Raw genomic sequence first — 19,206 nt, 5'->3', positions numbered from 1 at the left:
CGAGGGGAGGGTTCGGTAGGTTAGGCCGGACATTACTCCTGCTCGTGGTACGTGTTTCTCGTACAGGGCTCGCTCACAAGGGGCACCATCTGCGGGCACATCTCGGGATTGGGCCGAAAATGACCGGCGGATGTCGGAAATGCAGGCGATGCTACAAGCTGAGCGAGAGATGAATGAAGTCTTGGAGCAACGCATGCGACAGTTCGAGGCCTTCATGTCCTCTATGGGAGTATTACCTCCATGTGTTGGTGCTCAGCAGTCTTCACCTGCAAACGTAGGTAGTTCGTCGTCTGTTAGTAGTGCATCTGCAAGTATGATTTATATTGTGTATACGACAAAATTATTTTAAATTTGTTTTCATTACTTGTTTAAATTTGCGTATAATATTATATATTTTAATTGTTTTTATTACTTACAGGTAATGTGATAACGATTGGTCCGTTCTCGCCCATTGGACGACGACTGAGCTAGCACTCCCCTGTCGGGACACCATCACCTGCTACACCGTCCCTTGCACAGCAATTGCCGGGTGGCCAGTACACGCTTGGGACGGTACCTCGTGATCCGCAGAGACGCCCTTCAGATTCGTAGATATTTTATGTAATTATTTTTTGTTTGTAAAGATTTGTGTAGTTAACAAATACGTTATTAATTATTGATTTATGTAATTTGATTTTGTGATATTTTGGGGTAAAATAGATTTCGCGATATTTTAGGCTGAAAATAACAAAATTACAGCAAAAAAAGAAATTACAAAACAAATTTCATAAATAATTAAATTAAAGAAAAATATAATTAGGTATTTAAAAAAGAAATAAATAAAAAATACAATTAAAAATTCTAAAGAAGAATAAAATTAAAAATTAAATTAAATAAAAATACAATTAAAAATTTTAAAAAGAATAAAATTAAATTAATTAAAAAATTATATTAAAAAAATATAATTTAAAATTTTTTAAAAAATAAAACAAATTGCCATGTGTACTGTGATACACGTGGCACAGTGAACACGTGTATTACAATACACATGGCAAAATATGCATTTAGTTACAGCCGGATCTAACACGCGTCAAGCACGTGGCCATTGAAATGTGGCCACCTGTTAGCCACATGTACGGTGTCCGTACACATGGCGAAATGCAAGTGGCGAATTGCGATTTATTTTGTAGTGTTGGGTCCGCCACTGGTTTTTGTCCTCTGCTTTGCCATACCATCTGGGCAAAACTGATGTGGAGGTTCCAAAGCTAGTTTTCCATTTTAATGGTGCTGATTTGGAGAAAGCTTCCTTGTACTTGGACATGTCGAGGGGTTTTCGGCACCACAAGAGCACTTGTGAAACCCAGAGGCCGAACAACGGCACAACAGTTCATGGGCGCCATTTACTCCCACAAAAGTAGGGAAATATGGCAGAGTTCCATCAAAACCATTCAGTTACACAAAGGACAGTATCTCTTTCCTTTTATATATCTTGACGTACAAATTTCTCTCCAAATCAGCAAGGCACTGAACTGAAGACAAAATCATTAAGAAGGAAAGAAAGCACCGAATCCATGCACAAAGCAGCCCTTTACATGTACACTTTCTTTCCATATATAGCTGTCCCACCGAACCAAGCCGAGCGTCCTTTCCATACCTGGGCTTTACACGATTCTTTCAAATAGAAAAAGGGCAGCACCGACTTGTGTAAACGTACGTGGAGGAGGGCAGTTCAAGACCGTGCGTGCGTGCGTTTGCATGTGTTACAGAAATTCTTTCCAAATTAAAGAAGGTGCAGCACAAATTCTTTCCAAATTAAAGAAGATTTTCAAGATATTATAGACAAGCTTTTAAATAAAGTTGAAGGTTGGAAAGCCAAATCTTTATCTCAGGCTAGAAGAACTGTGCTCGTCAAATCTGTGGCAGCTTCTATCCCCTCTTATGCTATGAGCACTTTTGTGTTTCCTATTTTCATCAATGCTACACTTAAAAAAATCTTTAAGGACTTCTAGTGGGGTTTAGGAAAGGTAAAAATAGAAATCTATCTCTCAAAGCAGCTTTGAATTCATATGTATTCCCCATGAGCTTGGAGGTCTTGGTTTTCTACTTATGAAGAATATGAATTAAGTTAGCTCTTATTTATTCATATTTATAAATAAGATTTGTAAATGGCAGCAGTCGAACAAATAAAAAAACCAAAGAGTCGAACACGAAAACTAAAAATTAATTAAATAATGGCTCGTAACATTTATGGGTCATAAAAATTACTCTGTTTGGAACATCATAACAAGCAAGCTAACACACCCGCAGAGACAGCAACACAACACGTAAATTTTCAAATAACCAATTCATTCCTAAGCAGTTTGAAGCTGAAGATCTTTCTGCGCTCCTCAAAGCCCAGATTAAGATTCAAGAAAAGCACATACAACAGTAGAAATAGCAAGAACTAGTTGAAAGAGAATTGTTACCTTTGATGGGATTTCTGTGAGTTCAGTGAAGTCCGTACAAACCGGTGAAATAATTGCCCATATTTTCACATGTAATAACTGCCCATATTGGCTCAAAACTTGTCTCAAATGGTCATCTGTAACATTAGGATCCAAATTGCCCACAAATATCTGCGGTGAAAGTTTTTAAGTCACAAATATGTCGCGAAAAGGAAATTTCCATGCAGGAAATTAACAAGCCAAGTACGTACCCACAGTTGTGTTATTTGGATTATTCTCGTTCTGAGTCCCTTGAGAATTCTGGTATGAAGCTGCATATGAAATATAAAGGTGAAATAAAAGGGAAATAAAAGGTGAGGTGTTTTGGTAAAACGTGATTGATCAAGAAGCAGTTCATCAACACTAGAAACTGTTACTTAAAAACATGAACACAATTACACAAATGAATTTAATAAGCAGAGAGAAAGTGTTCTGCCTATTTTGCAGCCTTTATGAGTAAATCTTAAAGACACGAAGTGTGGTGCAAATATACACCCACTGATGCACGTCCTCCTCAAGAACTTGCATGCCCCAAACTGAGATACGCAAATGCCATTCAAAACTCACAGCAAAACAATATTGCAGTGCTGCAGCCGGGAGCTAGAGAACCCTCTGTCTCCCGTGTTTTATAGTGTGTGTTGGGGAAATTATTATCCCCTAGGCAAATGGGCCTATGCCCGAACCAAGGCCCAATTGATCTTGCTGGCCCAACTTGACTCGCTCAGTCATTAGGGCTTAACAGAGTCTTATAACACCTTGAAGGTTATATTTGAAACACATGGGATAAATACATTATCCCATGAGGAGTAAGTGTCATACTCTCCCACTCAACCTCTATCTCATCCCACTAAGGGTCTCATTCAGCCATGACATGAAGGTGGAACAATGCGGTTGATAATATGTGCCTATAAATAGGCTGTTATCCCAGGTACAAAATACACTCTGATTATATACTGAAAATATACAAAATTCTCGACTCTCAATACTCTCCAAAATGACCCACTGACTTAGGCATCGGAGAGGGGACGTCTGGAGACCCCCCCTCTGACACATCGTTTGTTCTTTCTTGCAGATTACGAATAACAAAACGAATCAAAGATCTACACGTCACCGGACTGAAAACTATTCTAACAATGTGCGAACTGTGAACAGAGTACCTGTTTTAACTACCCATTCTTTCCATATAACTTCTTAAAATAGGTTATCAATGTATACATTCATCAACTGGTTTATCAGTTTGGACTTTCAATTGATTGATTGAGCAATTGATTGGTCTACTCAATCTTTGCAACCCACCCTACCCCGGCGAGGACAACCAAAAAAAGAAAGAAGATCCATGTCGCTGCATGCCAAACCATGCAATAGTACCACGTCAGTTTGGAGTACTCCTTTTGGTAAAACTTTTTGGTAGCCTAGCATTTCTCCCCGACAACGGACAAACCAGTACAAAAGGAATTTAGTGTAAATTGTAATACAATATATTCTTGATATTAGAATGCTAATTACAGTACACACAATATTTTATTTCTTAAATAACATGCTAAAACAGAGTAGAAAGCCTGACGTACGTCAGTGGATAATGTAGCATCCTTGTCTCTTGATCGGTCAGTGAACACCATTATCACCCCTTTGCCTCTCGACTCGTCCCTTGTGCTACTCGTCATCATTGTATTTTTCCCACTGTTATCAAAAGTATAGAGAATCAAGTTAAGAGAGGCTTAACACTGTGGGCTTTGTTCGACAAAACCATGCTTTAAAATAGTACAACAATGGCGGCTTACAGTACTCTTACGCCCACAAAGAGAGAGCCTTACTCATCCAGAAAAAGAGAGAGCCTTGGATTTTTATTTTATTTTTTATTGGGCAAAAGCAGTGAAACGCACCGTTTAAGTTCTTAATATTAGGTGTAGGTTGACTGCGGGGAGAGAGAGAGAGAGAGAGAGAGAGGGCCAATGTGAATAGGGTAAAATGGACTTGATTTTTGTTTAAACGGTCAAATTGCAACGCACATGACTTCTTTTTTTGTCAAAACTGATGGGCAAAGGGAGGAAAGGTTTTAAGTGTCACACGTTGTTAACATTAAGGAGGTCATCTACCAACTTTTAAATATTGAGTGTCAGATCGCTAATAAGTGGATACATCATGGGGTAAAGTGTAATTTCTCAAAAAAAAAGGGAAGAGTTTATCAAAAGTCTGTTTGGTTTTTCATAAAAAAATCGTGATCTACGAAGATCCAACCGTTCAAACTCAAATCCGATTTTGGAAATGTGATCTACGAAGCCCAATTAATGTTTCTACATATCGTTTTGAGGTGAAACATTAAACTCACGATTTTGTGATTTTGGGTTAAAATCTTGAAATGTGAGTTTAATCTAGTGTTTTCTTTAGGTAATTGGTTACTTGAAACTTGCTTGAGGTTACCCAAACCATGGGTTTTGGATTGGTGAATTTTTAGTAAGTTTCCTCAAATCCTAACTTTTGGATATTTAATTTTAGTTGTGTTTTTATGAAATTAACCTTGTGTAAAATGCTTATGGATTAATAATATTGTGATCGGGGGTAGTGTTTTATAAATTATGAGTTAATTTTGGAAAACCTAATTTGATGGGTTAAATTAATTTTGGGGGTTTTTAAGTGATTAAGATCTAGATTGTTAAATTATGTTAATAAGTTAGTAATTGTTGTAAAAAGATTAATGAACATAATTTTAGAGTTAATGGTATTGAGAAAATGTTAGTAAAAATAATTTATGGGTTAATGGAAATAATTTATAGATTTGTGAATATAATTTGAAGGTTAATATTATTGAGAAAGTGTTAGTAAAAATAATTGATAGGTTAGTGAAATTAATTGCGGGTTAATAATTAATTTAATAGTAATTTTAATATATAACCCTTAGTAAATACTTTAGGTAAGTATTGTTTGAGTTTTAGTTAGTGTTTGTGATTTATGGGTAGACGTTTTCCCTTAATTATATTATGGGTTTTCTAACGGTTTATCCTTGAGCGATTCAAGTGTTAATTATTTAAAGTGCTAAATAGTACAATATGTTATTCCACAGTGATATATTGCAAGGTGGTGTCTAGGAGACTTAATGCTTAAATCCGTGCAACCAAGGTGAGTATTCTACTCATTGATAAACTATTATTTTTATGTATTATGGATTTGCAAAACATATATGTTGTTTTATAAATCCGAACTGACTGTATATTGAATATATCTGTTTTGGAAGATTTGAGTACTTTTGAGTATGTTGAACTTATCAATGATATTTTGGAGAATTGTATATTGTACGTGGAGTGTGGAATGAATTGTGTAATTGTGTGCTGCGGTTGAAAATTTTGAATATTGTAATTGGTGCTGTAACATGTTTGTGAATTTTGAGAGTGTTATCATAAACTGTTTTGGGAGTATATTGCATTGGTACATGGTTACACAATCTTAGGGACTCGGCTATTTGTGTCTGGGACACGGCTACTTAAGTCATGGACTCGATTTCTTTAGCCAGAGGCTCTGGGTATATTGCATATGCATACATATATCGTGGTGTGTTTGTGTGTGCTATTTTTATGATATGTATATTTCTATTTGCATGATTTAAAGTGCACTAAGCCTAAATGTATTGGGAGGCAGATGTTTCATCAACTAAGGATGCTTGTGCTCTTTATAAATATGTCTCGAACAGCAATGTACAGTGTATTAGTACTTAGGCATGGAATGCTTGTGTTTCGATACAGCAAACTAAATGCCATTATTTCTAGCTCAAGGGTTATGTGCATGCGAATGTCCTCGCGTGTATGTAAACTTGAGCAAACAAACCACAAAGTATTAATGTAAGTGAGGTCGTACGTAATTGTTTCTATAATAGAATTTCTATGTATAATCTCAGCTGCCTAGTATGCTTTAAATATTTTTTAATAGTCGATATTTGCTGTATCAGCTATGTGGGTTTTCAAACAAAACTTTACAAATTTGTAGCTGAGACAGTGCTCGCAAGACTATAAAAGAAAAGTTGGTTCTTTACAAAAACTCAATGAATTGTATACATATGAGGTTTTAGTATAATTATATATATGCTAAGACAGTGGGCTCATAATTTCACTTGTGCGGATGCGGCAACCCCCGCAACCATGCAGACATTGATGCTTTGATTGCAGGTTCTGCGGATATAGATATTGACTCGTTCACCTAGCGTATGGGATGCTATGATTGGAGCACATCGTGACAGTCATAAGTCATGGACTCATGGGTAGTCCGCAATTTTTGTATTTTATTTATGGCTCGTGTCCCACGTGGCATATATATTTGTTAAGCCTGTATTTTAGTATGTAATTAGTGTAATGTGTTTTATAAGCCTTAAATAGATAGACTTGTAAATAGCTATTGTTGTTGATAACAATATGTATTAGATGTATTTCCGCTATTAATATGTGTTTCGCTGCACATTGATATTTATATTCCGCTGGGTTAGATGTAACTCTAAATACCAGGTACATGTTATGGAATGTGTACGTTATGTTGACTGAGCGACACGTAGTCGTGCCACTGTGATGACTCGTTTTTTATGTTGTATAAATTAAAAAAAAAAAAAAAAAAAGAGTCGTCACAATGTCTCAGTCTCAACCAACAATTTGATCAATTATTGTTAAAAATATAATAATAACAAAAATTTGCTGTGACTATGGCATCAACATTACAAGATAATTATAAAACAAAATTATGACCCCGTTACCCAATTACAAAGGAAAAGGGAGCAGATCTACTCCCTCATCATCTCAATTTTCCTTTCTACTCCCCACTCCTACCATTCTCTTCTCAATCCGATTTTATCTTTTGTTTATAGGTGTTTTCCGACTAAATCAGCAATTTTGGCATCTTCGCTATGCATATATCCATCTATTTCCATGCTATACAGTTATTTTCCTTCTTGACCGTCGCTGTTGTTTGCTGGTTGTGTTTTTGCTTTGAATAAGAGTTTTATTCTCTTTAGATTTGACATCATGAGCGATCTATGCAATGAAGGTTAGTCAAGTGTGATGGGTTATCTCTCATCGCCTAGATAGTTCGGTGTAAGGGGTTATCTCTCACGGCCGGTTTAAATAAATTTTTCTACGATATTTGACTACCTTTGTCTTAGATCTAGTCGGCTCAGAATATATTTACTCTTTAACTATTTTTGTACATGGATTAGCAAAAGATGAAAGTTATAGATAGCACTTTATTGTAAGAATTTTGTTTGTATTTATAACTTTGTAATCTCATAGCATGTGGTTTTGATTTTACAAAGTTTTATACTTTGTAACGTAATCTTTAATCAATAAAATACTCATGTCTTTCATTTTTAAAAACAAAAAAAAAAAAATCGTGACAAAAGTTAGGTAATGAATAATGTGATTGCATTAATAATAATTAAATTTGTGTGTGTGATTGGATCTGTTGACTTTGACGATTAACTCATTTGTCAAACAAGAAAAAGAAGATATGATTTTATATGTTATATTAGAGGATAGAGTTCTTGATGGGCCATTAGTAAACTAATACTAACAATTAAATTTGTTATTGCCTGAAATTTAGAAAATAAAAAATAAATCGATGGTCGGCCACCCTTTAGTGACATTTGAAAAAAGAAAAAGAAAAAAAGAGGCTCGTGTTCCAATTCAGACCGTTTGTTTTGAATAAAAGAACTAAATCGTTAGCATTGTAGGCCCCCATGATTCCAAAGAATTACACGAGATTTTGAGAGAAGTGGGTGTGATTGTCCAAAACTCTTTCCCCATACATGCAAAAATGTACCTCTAAACATTTCAAATGTTGTAACATAACTTAAAAAGAAAAAAAGAAAAAGGTTTGTAACATATTTTGGGGATCTGAATCCCCTGTTACTCTTTGCCCAAAGGGAAAGGGAACAAAAATAACAACATAAAAACTTTTTTTATTTTTATTAATTGAATAAGAGAAAGAGTTACAATAGAAGATTATTTACATTTGTGATTCAAAAGGAATAAAAAGTAGACCTTATAAATCAAAAAGAGGTGGGCTCTCTAACAATTGACCAAAACCAAACTAAAACAGTGCTGAAATAGATACAAATTGTAGAAAATATGTCAAATAAGTGACTCGATTATCTTAAACAGCCGCATAAGACGGTTAGAAAAGCTAAAGGGATATAGAGTAAGGCAAGCCCATATGTACCTCTACTTAAGAATAATAATAGCCATCCGAAGATAGTTGAAGCGGTAGAAGTACTGAAATAGTCCAAATCTAGAATTACAGAAAAGAGAGGCAGCAACACAAATTTAGATACAGGAGTCTATCCTAAAGGGAGACCAAAACCAAAACAACAAAATAAAACATAAATAAAAGAAGGGCTCTTGCTTAAGCAGGAGCGCTCTTATCTCATAGGCCGCCTTTGAAGATGCAATATGAGTTGCAAGCTTGACACATATGTCATTTGCAATTAGGGGTGTGTTTGGTAATCAACTTCCTCTCCCCTCCCCTTATTTTCACCTTTTTTTTAAAAAATAAAATAAAATAAAATAAACTTCAAAACATATTTACTCATTTTATATATCATATCAATTTTTTTTTTTTTATAACTACTCAAATAAAAAATTTACTACAAAAAAATAAATTATTTTTATTTTATATCACATCAATCATTTCTTAATACTACTAAAAAAAAATTCAACTCAAACAATTTTTACTAAACACACCCAATATCCGTAGAAGTCACTAGCTTTTTCAAAAAATCAAAGGTTCGTAAACAGTTTTTAGAAGTAACTTTTTTTAAATAGTAATAAAATGTAAGTGATGTGATTTAAAGTAAAAAAAAAAATATGTTGTAATTTTTTTGATGAAAAAGTTTTTTTATTATTATTTAAATAGTAATAAAAATAATTAATGTAATATAAAAATTGAAAAAAAAAAAGAAGTTGAAAATTTTGGGTCCAGTTAAAAAGAATTTGGCACCACTTGATAAAAAATTCCACTCTCTTTCCCTTTTTTTTTTTTTTTTTTTTTTTTTTTGTTTTTTCTAAAAAGAAAAAATCAACTTTAAAACATTTCAATTATCTTCTTCTTTTTTTTTTTTATAGAGAAAACATTTCAATTATCAGTTGCTTGGTTTAAATGTCAATAATCAAGTGAAATCCCCTTTCTCCTCCCCTCTCATTCTTTTCACTTCTTAAAAAAAAAAAAAATCAATTTCAAAACATTTTTAGTTTTTTTTCACTTTTTATATCACATTAACACTTTTTTATTACTTTTTAAATAAAAAAACTCACTACAATACGAATTTTTCTCATTTTTTCATAAAAATTATTTCAACTTTATATCAAATTAATCTTATTTTTCAATCATTAAAAAAAAAAAATTCAAAAGAGTGAGAAGGGGAAAGGGAATTTGGGCCATTAAGAGGTGCCATGGCCATGGGCCCTCAACCTCCACAAAAGTCGATCCGTAAAAGAAGAAAAAATTAATAATAATTTATTAATAGTGACCTCCTAAAAACAATTAATTGCATTCTAATAAAACAGGGATTCGGCTTGCATGCATATGTGCTGTTAAAAAATGAACGGACAAGATTAAGAGTGGCAAGATCTAAGACAAACGTTGGGCACAAAGATGGAGGGAGGGGGGCTGGCAGGGGCCATGGCCTCCCCAATTTCCTTATAAAAAAAAAAAAAAATTATAACATTAAAAAAAATCTAAAAAAAAATTAAAAATAATATAAGCTAAAAAATTGAAAATTTAACCTATTGACCCATGTGAATAATTTTTTTTTTTTTTTTTTTGTCACTGGTTCCTGTCAATAAGGACTTCCGTTTCGTCCCTGGTTTGACAGTTGAAAGTTGAAACGCTTGACGCAGTTTGTTTTCAAAATAATTTTTTGCTTAAATCGAGAAAGAAAAGAAATTTGGACAGTCTATGGCGCACTGTGGGTCCCGCCATCTTCTGCCGCGTCAGCATGAACGTTATCACACAAGCCTTCGCTGGCCACCTTAGAGCATTACTAGCAGCTTCCCTACAAGGAATCTGTTCCCTAAAGAAAAGAAATTTGGACAGTCTAGGAAGTGAACAGTGCTTCCCAATGCATTGGGATGCATTGTTCACCTCCCATTCAATTGTTTATTCTAAAAATATAATATCTCTCTTACTTTATCTCTTTCTTTTCTTACTTTTAATTAAAGTAAAAGTAACAAAATAATATTTTTATGATATAGGGAAAAATGAAGGGAAGCTGCTGTGGGGTGTTTTTTGATAAGGAAGCAAAAAGTAGTTTTATTCTCTACATTTAAGAAAAATGAAGGAAAAAAAAAAAAGAAAGCTGCTAGGAATGCTTTTAGGGAAGTTAAACTCGCCGCTATTTCCATTGCAAACACCGTCATCGTCGGCTTCAATTTTGGACGCTGGTAACTGATCAATGAATCTCTCTTTTGGGTGTTTGTGTGAATTTTTGAAGTTCTCTAACGTTCGCTTTTGGGTTTTTGGCGATCAGTTAGGGATGGGAAGCGCGCTAAAGCTAGACGCTGTGCGAGCAGGCATTTGGTGCCAAGAGGTATCACATGTTGGGAATATACCTGCAAAGATCATGGAGTGTGCACTTCCTCTGATGTTTCTTCCTATTACATTTTTACGTTTTCGCTACTCCGCTTCTGAAACTCTTAGGACAGTCCGACTACGTGGCGATCGAAGTCGTCAGGGATCGTGACTTGTTGGCTAATACCCCTGAAAGACTAGCTTCTTATCAATGGGTGTGGTCTAAATTGTTACGTAGAAGGCAAAGATGTATCCCCAAAATTTTCTTTTAGAGAACAAACGGCGTCAAGTGGGTGAACGCAGTCTAACGTTTTGCTTAAATCCACGATGTCATTTGCTGTTCTCAATCTGGTGATTCTGGTCTGTTCATCTTTTAACAGCAGATATGATGTGATCTGTTTAACAGTATGCAAGCCAAATCCATAAAGGAGATCACTATTGAAAAGTTGACTATTTGATTGATATCGGAATTGGTGAAAGGCAGAGAGGGGGGGTCCATCTTTTGCTCTTCATCATTAATCACGGCTGCCTCCTTATTTATGATCTTTGAACTGTGAAGCGAGTGCCACGTCCTTTTCATATCTCATAGACTCATAGTAGTAGGTATTGGAAATTAATTTCTGTCCATTCGGTATAAAATTTTGTACGTTGGTAGGAATTTCTCATAAATAAGTTTCAAGAAGTTATATATATATGTTTTTTCAGTAAATAAAAAAATATGCAATGAACACACATGTTTGCAAGAAGTTTTTTACAAATCGTCCATTCAAGTACAAAATCATTGTGTCATTTTTATTTTTTATGTTTTCAATATATTTTTTTCACATATTTTTTATTTTTTATTTTTTATATTGTATAATTCAATTCATAAATATGAGAGAGATAGAATTCTCACCCCAAATAAACACTGTAGACCAAAGAAACCTGGAAGAATTAATTAGCTTTATTTTTAGAACCTATGATATAAATTCAGCATATTAACAATTGGGTACCCTTTTGTTGGGGAATTATTATCCTATAGGTTAGGTGGGCCCGGCTTGTGCGCTCTCTTGGAATGGGTGTCTAGATTGTACTCTCGGGGTGTACACAGGTCGGGCATGCTCAATATTTTCAGTATTTATTAGGATCTCCAGCACTTGATAACTCAGTCAAATCAAGTTAAAAATCATATCAGGTGTCAATAGATTCAATACAAAGTCTCACGCCTAATATCTACACAACTTATCAGGTGTCAGAACATCATAAATGATCACTGTTCACATTATACAATTATAAGACTTTCACTATGCATATCAACAATGAAAAATAGCCTATATATAGGCATAACATTTAAGAGGTAATATATATTATCGATTGTGATCTTTTTCCCTAAAAATGATTGGACTTGCATTAATGATTAATACATATTATGGACCTTTACACAAAATTTGGAACAGAAATAGCCGTTTAATCAATTCTGTGTATCCATCATTAATGAGAATCTAATTGATATATAATTATATATATGTCAATGATATCATAAACTCACCGATGATCATAAGGTTATTAATTTCTGTTAAAAATATATATATATATATATATATATTATCGTTCCAGATTTAGTGGAAGGATTTGAACAGTTTCGAGTTAGAGCATTCCTAGTAGCCTCACCAAATTTTACTCACCAAAATAACTAAAAATCACTTTTTTCTATTCTGGTGAGCCACTTTATTAAAATTCCCCCAGCAGCCTCACCATTTTAACTAGTCAATATTCACTATTCCATTTAAATAATAATTTTTTCATTTTTTTTTTTTATATAATCTTTTTCACAAAAAATCATTCATATCCATGAAATAAGGACAATATCATGTGAGAGATGGGAGATGGGAGAAGAAAATGAGAGAAAAAAGGAAAAAAGTGTGCTAATCATGTGAGAGAGAAAGGTGAAACAAAATTTGGTGAGTGGGTTGTTGAGTGAAAATGTCTGGTCTAATTTGACTAGTAATTTCAGTCATCAAATTTTTTTGGTTAAAATGGTGAGGCTGCTAGGAGTAGTTTTTAAGAGTTTTCATCAAATTGGCTCACCAAAATAGCTAAAAAATTAATTTGGTGAGGCTACTAAAAATGCTCCGAATTTAGTGGCCTTACTTTTTACCTTGAGTGATGGAGAAGAAGACTTACTAATCAGAGCTTGTCCCACATTAAGTGGGATAAAGTGATAATATATTCCTGGTTGTCACATCAAATCAATTTGGATGGTTGAGATGAATATAATTATTCCATACAACCTTTTGTGCATTTTAAGGGTGTTTTGCACTTTATAAAAGTTATCATTATAATTTATAAAAGTCTTTACAAAAATTGTCTTCATAATTTTGCCTTTTCCAATTTATATTTTTCCAACACGTGACGTCACGTGTGATGCTGCTATTAGGCCATTTATGACGCCATTAGTTTAAATCCTATCACTTGCAATCATAAACATAAAATGAGTCCGGGACAGGCTATAAACTCCGTTTATTATTATTATTATTATTATAAAAAAAATATTTATAAATAATTTAAAATATAAACACACTTAAAAATATAAAAAAATGATTTTCACAATTACGTCATGTTAAAATATTTTCAAATAAAAAAAAAAATACAATAACAAACAGAGCAATAGTGATTGGTGTTTAGAAACAAGCTAATCCAAGTCAAGGTGAAAAAGGCCTACCACCTTTTTGTGTCTTCTTTTATTCTTTTTGTTTTTCCATGCTAACAAAAAATGGTTTGTTTGATAATAGTTTTGATAATTTTTTTATTTAAAAAAAAATATATATTTAATATGATATAAAAATGAGATTTTTTTATTATTAGATCATTTTAAATAATTTTGAGAAAATTGCCTCTCTTTTTTTTTAAGATAAAAAACTATTTTCAAAACCATTACCAAACCAAATTACAACATTGCATAAACTAGGTACTTCTTTTTAATAAAAATTTAGTTAATAACCTCTTATTCTTCTTCTTTTTCTTGAGCAACAACTGGGGAAGGGGGGAGGAAACAATTACCCCAAAGCAAAACAAACCCAAAAAAAAAAAAAAAAAAAGTTGAGCAATCCAATAATAAGTCCCAAATACAAGTTACAATCAGAATGGTTCGAGTAAACCTCTTTTTTAGAAATTGAGTTCTCATTCCATTACTATTTTGTATTTGAATTTATGGCATGTCTGACCATGGCCCTCCCCTCCCCACCCCCTTTTCCCCCTGTCAGTACGGGTAATCAGGAAACTGAAATAAGAAGCCAACTATTTTATTCTATTCCTATTTTACCCCCAACATTCCTTTTTGTTCTTCATATTAAAAAGTTGGGGGTAAAATTGGAATAGACTGAAATGTTAGCTTTTGAAAGAAGTCTTAACATTTTATTCTATTCCTATTTTACCCCCAACTTTTCAGTTTATTCCCAACTTTTTTGGTTTTTCATATTGAAAGATTTAGGGTAAAATTGGAATAAAATAAAATGTTAGATTCTTTTTCAAACTTCTCTACTATCCGTAGATTCCGTAGTGACACAAACGGACGAAAAGGAGAGGAGGGGAGGGGAGGGGGAAGGGGAAGGGGTTTAGTGAACGGATAAGATCCAAAGCTGTAGACCCTTTAGGCTTTTTATTTATTTTTTATTTTCAAAATTTCATGCAATGACAAATTTAGTTGTTAGTATTAGTCTACCAATTCATTATTCATTATCTAACTTTTGTCGCAAGTCCTTCTAATAGGGTAACGGGGCCATAATTTTATTTTATAATTATCTTGTAATGTCTGTGCAATAGTCACAACAAATTTTTGTTATTATTATACTTTTAATAAGAATTGATCAAATGATTAGTTGAGACTGACATATCGACATTACAGGATAGTTGTAAGAAAAAAAATATGTAGTTTATAGCTAAAATACTCTTTCACAGTTTCACTTATTACATTATTAAGTAAAAATAATGCTATTTAGTAGATTGCTAAATGACTGTTATATAACTGGGATGATGTGGCAGTAAAAATCAACACTTTCTTTTTCTTTCCTTTTTATACAAATGCTTATTCAATAACTAATTTTCACTACCACATCATCAAGTTGTATAACAGTCATATAAAAGTTCACTTAATACTATTTATTACATTATTATTTCACTATACTGGGTACCAGCCCCCTCATGGAATAAATCGATTAGCCCTTTTTTTTTTAAAAAAAAAAAAAAAAAAAAAAACCAATAATAAGTGACACTGCCCAATAAAATACTGACGTGGGATATATCATTACTCTTACTCTTAAGCTATTATTTAAGAGGAACTAGCTAGAGACACAAAGAGTGCCCAAGGCTTCCATTTTTGATAACTTTGGATAGCAAGGCAATGTCGAAGAGCGTCTCACAGGTCATAACATGCAAAGGTATGCCTGCATTAATAATTAGCTTTTATACATACGTAGATTTGTATAAAATATATGCCTCTATTTTAAATCACTACTATTTTTTATTATTATTATTATTTTTTTTTTCTCTCTCTGTGTCTGATCTGTGATCTCCCTCGTTTTCCCGGCCCGTTGATGCGTGGTGGTGGCAGCGGCGGTGTGTTGGGGAGTTGAGGAACCGGTGAAGGTGGAAGAGATACAAGTAGAACCGCCAAAATCATCTGAAGTTCGCGTCAAAATCCTATATGCTAGTTTGTGTCACACGGACATCTTATGCATCAAAGGCTTCCCAATTGTTAGTATATATATATATATTCCTCCCTTGACGAACTTAATTTGTTTCATGCCTTTTCGGGCCAGAGGCCGGGTTTGACTTTGCTTCTTCTTCTTCTTCTTCTAACAGCCTCTTTTCCCTCGAGTTCTAGGACACGAAGGTGTTGGGTAAGCAGTAATTAAGCTCGATCTCTTATTGAAGTTTCTTAAATAATTACCAAAAATTAATTATGAAAAACTAGTTGATCGAAAGAAAGAAATTATTGCAATTATTGCAGTGTGGTAGAGAGCGTCGGAGAGGAAGTAAGAGATCTGAAAGAAGGAGATTTTGTCATTCCAACCTACGTTGGCGAGTGCAAAGAGTGTGAGAATTGTTTGTCGGGAAAGACCAACCTGTGCCTCAAATACCCCGTGCCATTAACCGGTCTGATGCCCGACGACACTTCAAGAATGTCGGTGAAAGGCAAGACGCTTTACCACGTTTTTAGTTGCTCCACATGGTCGGAGTACATGGTTGTCGACGCTAATTACGTTGCCAAGCTTGATCCGAGTATAGCTCTACCTCATGCTAGCTTCCTCTCCTGTGGATTTTCCACCGGATTTGGGGGTGCGTGGAAGGAAGCTGCGATCGAAAAAGGATCAACGGTCGCTGTTCTTGGCCTTGGTGCCGTTGGATTAGGGGTACGTATGCCTTTTGTTTTTATCAAATGTTTGTGTACGAGGAGTTAACTTTTAGGGATAATTGCGCTACTGGTTCATGAGGTTGACCTAAATTATTCTCTGTGTTACAAAAAGTTCATAGAGGGTCCTTGAACTATAATTACGAATCACTCTCTAAACTCGTTTTTCGTCCACTAAGTTAACAGAATCCGTTAGTTTGTCACGTCATATAAATAGTAAGACAACTTCTAAATATTATTTGTATTGTAATCTAACGGATTTTGTTTACTTAGTGGACAGAAAATGGGTTTAGGGAATGATTTGTAAATATAATACCACATGAAGTAATTCGTAATTTAGGCCAACCCCAAAGACCAGTGATACAATTATCTTAGGCCTCGAAATTGGAATGAGATATTAAGATTCCCACAATGGGAAATCCCCTCAATTGCCTACTACCTTTTACATAAGCAATTGTAAAAGGCTCCCCCGTGTGGAACCCCAATTGAGAGGCTCTCAATGGAATTCAATTGGAGATCCCCTCAATTGACTCTCCCTTAGGACATGTAATTGTAAGAAACTCTTCATCAGAATCCACAATTGAGAGGCTCTCGATGGGGCTCAATTGGGAATCCCTTGGAGCAGGCAATTGAGAAAGGTTCTTAATTGAGGGCTTTATTTACCCATACAATTGAGTCCTATCGAGAACCTTTAACAATTGTAAGGGATTTCCTACCATTCTAACAAGAAAATTGTAAGGCCTCCAAATTTTTGTAAAACCATATTCAATCTTGAGATTATTTAACTAATTGGATTGATGTGTGTGTGTTTGTTTTCCTCTTGTACTTCCTCTTTATAAACAATGGTGGATCAAGGAAGTTGGAAGATTATATGTCCTTGTAAATTGCAGGTCATAGAGGGGGCTAGAATACAAGGGGCATCAAAGATAATTGGCATCGACAAAAATGAGAGAAAAAAAATAAAGGGCAAAGCTTTTGGAATGACTGATTTTATAAATCCTGATGAATCTGGCAAGTCCATTTCCGAGCTTGTTAAAGAGGTAACCGGTGGAATGGGTGTCGATTATTGCTTCGAGTGCACCGGTATCGCACCCTTCATCAATGAAGCTCTCCTAGCCACAAAAATGGTATGCAAAGATTTGTCTTAGAGTTCGTTTTTGGTTGTGCAATTTTGCAGTCTAAAAGTACGTCTTTAAACAAAATTGCAAAAAGTACTTTATTTGAGATTGTGAATTAAAAAAAAAATGACGGTTTGAAAACGTGAAAAAAAATAAAATAAAAAAATAACATTTTCAAATCGCAGGTAATGAGATGCATTTTCAAAAATGTACAATTTAAAATTTAAATTGCAATTTTAAAGGTCAAACAACAATTTTATCAAACGTTTAATGCATTTTTAAAAGTTGTGTTTTCAGTGACCACGTTTTAAATTTACAATTTTTCAAACAACACTTTTTGAAACCATTAAACAAAGTTGCCCTTAATGAATTTATTTATCTATTTATTTATTTTTAACCTACCTTATTTGCTGATGATGGTTATAAGGGAAAAGGACAAACATTAGTAATTGGCGCAGGAACTCATTCAACTGTGGAGATTAATTTCCTTCCCCTCTTGTTTGGCGGAAATTTGAAGGGATCCATCTTTGGAGGGATCAAAGCCAAAACTGACCTTCCTTTTATAATCGACAAATGCAAAAATAAGGTGAATTCTTGTATATGAAAAGAAAAAAAAAAAATAGTTTATAAACTTTACATTTAATCCAAAAGTATAAAAAGTGATAGAAAATAATGAATCTTGCTGAATACTGAGAGGTACGGTAGAACTATTGAAAAGCTTGTGTATTTTATATATTCCACAGGAAATCCCACTTGAAGAACTTTTGACTCACGAAATTTCACTGGAAGACGTCGATAAAGCGTTTGAACTAATGAAGCAACTTGATTGTGTGAAGGTCCTCATCAAGCTATGATTAATCCTAGCAATGACAAAGATATATTTAATATTTGCAACTTGCAACGATATATATATATATATATATATATATATATATATAATAAAGGAACGTTTTAGCTACTAAGGTGGTTTTCCTTCTAAATTGTTGGCACCAAAAACGACCTTTGTGTTTTTGTTTTGTTCTTTTGTTTTCTGTTATTTTTTATTTTCAAGCGTGGGCATCCACAAGTTACAAATGGGGGTGATTTACAGCTAGAGAGGAGCAGGGATGAAAATGAGCTTTTCGCTTTTTTTTGAAAGTCGAAATCACTTTGGATTTCTTTCCAACAGAGATTATTTTCACCCGTTTAAGGGTGCGTTTAGGATTGCGATTTCTTAAACAATAAGTGCGATTTTAAACTAAATTGTAGAACATAAATTGTTTGGAAACTGTGTTTTTAAAAATTGCGATTTGAAAACGCAGAAAATCTGCTTTTTCAAATCGCAGGTAAGATGATGCTTTTTTTAAAACGCAGAATTTTAAAGGCTAATTTGCGATTTTAAATGCTAAACTGCAATTTTGTCAAACGCTTAACTGCGTTTTTAAAAATTACTTTTTTCAAATTGCACATTTTAAAATCGTAATTTTAAATCGTACTTTTTGAAATCATAAACCCAAACGGACCCTAAGTCCCTTTCACCTCCGAAATGTCAAATGAGGAATTGGTGGAAGCGTCGAAAATATGAGACAAAGATCATTTTTTCATGATTAATATTTCCACCTGTTTTGAACAGGTACCTCATCAAGTACATGTAACATGAAGCCGTTGGGTGAGAAGTCTCTATCTCTCTCTCTCTCATATGTATGAATTGAATTATACA

The 19,206-nt window shown here is 33.9% G+C and overlaps 1 protein-coding gene across 1 annotated transcript; it reads left to right on the top strand.

Moving 5' to 3' along the window:
- Positions 1-15,281: 15,281 nt before the first annotated feature.
- Positions 15,282-18,469, top strand: LOC133855432 (8-hydroxygeraniol oxidoreductase-like). The gene is made up of 8 exons (XM_062291422.1): positions 15,282-15,415; positions 15,589-15,731; positions 15,840-15,877; positions 15,988-16,390; positions 17,280-17,516; positions 17,935-18,093; positions 18,251-18,408; positions 18,440-18,469. Exons 1-7 carry the CDS (start codon positions 15,379-15,381, stop codon positions 18,359-18,361), a joined length of 1,128 nt encoding a protein of 375 aa, XP_062147406.1. The 5' UTR covers positions 15,282-15,378; the 3' UTR covers positions 18,362-18,408; positions 18,440-18,469.
- The last annotated feature ends 737 nt before the right edge of the window (positions 18,470-19,206 follow it).

This window comes from Alnus glutinosa, chromosome 1 (assembly GCF_958979055.1).
Source record: "Alnus glutinosa chromosome 1, dhAlnGlut1.1, whole genome shotgun sequence".
NCBI classification, from domain to species: Eukaryota; Viridiplantae; Streptophyta; class Magnoliopsida; order Fagales; family Betulaceae; genus Alnus; species Alnus glutinosa.
This window is presented reverse-complemented; position numbering and strand designations above follow the sequence as displayed.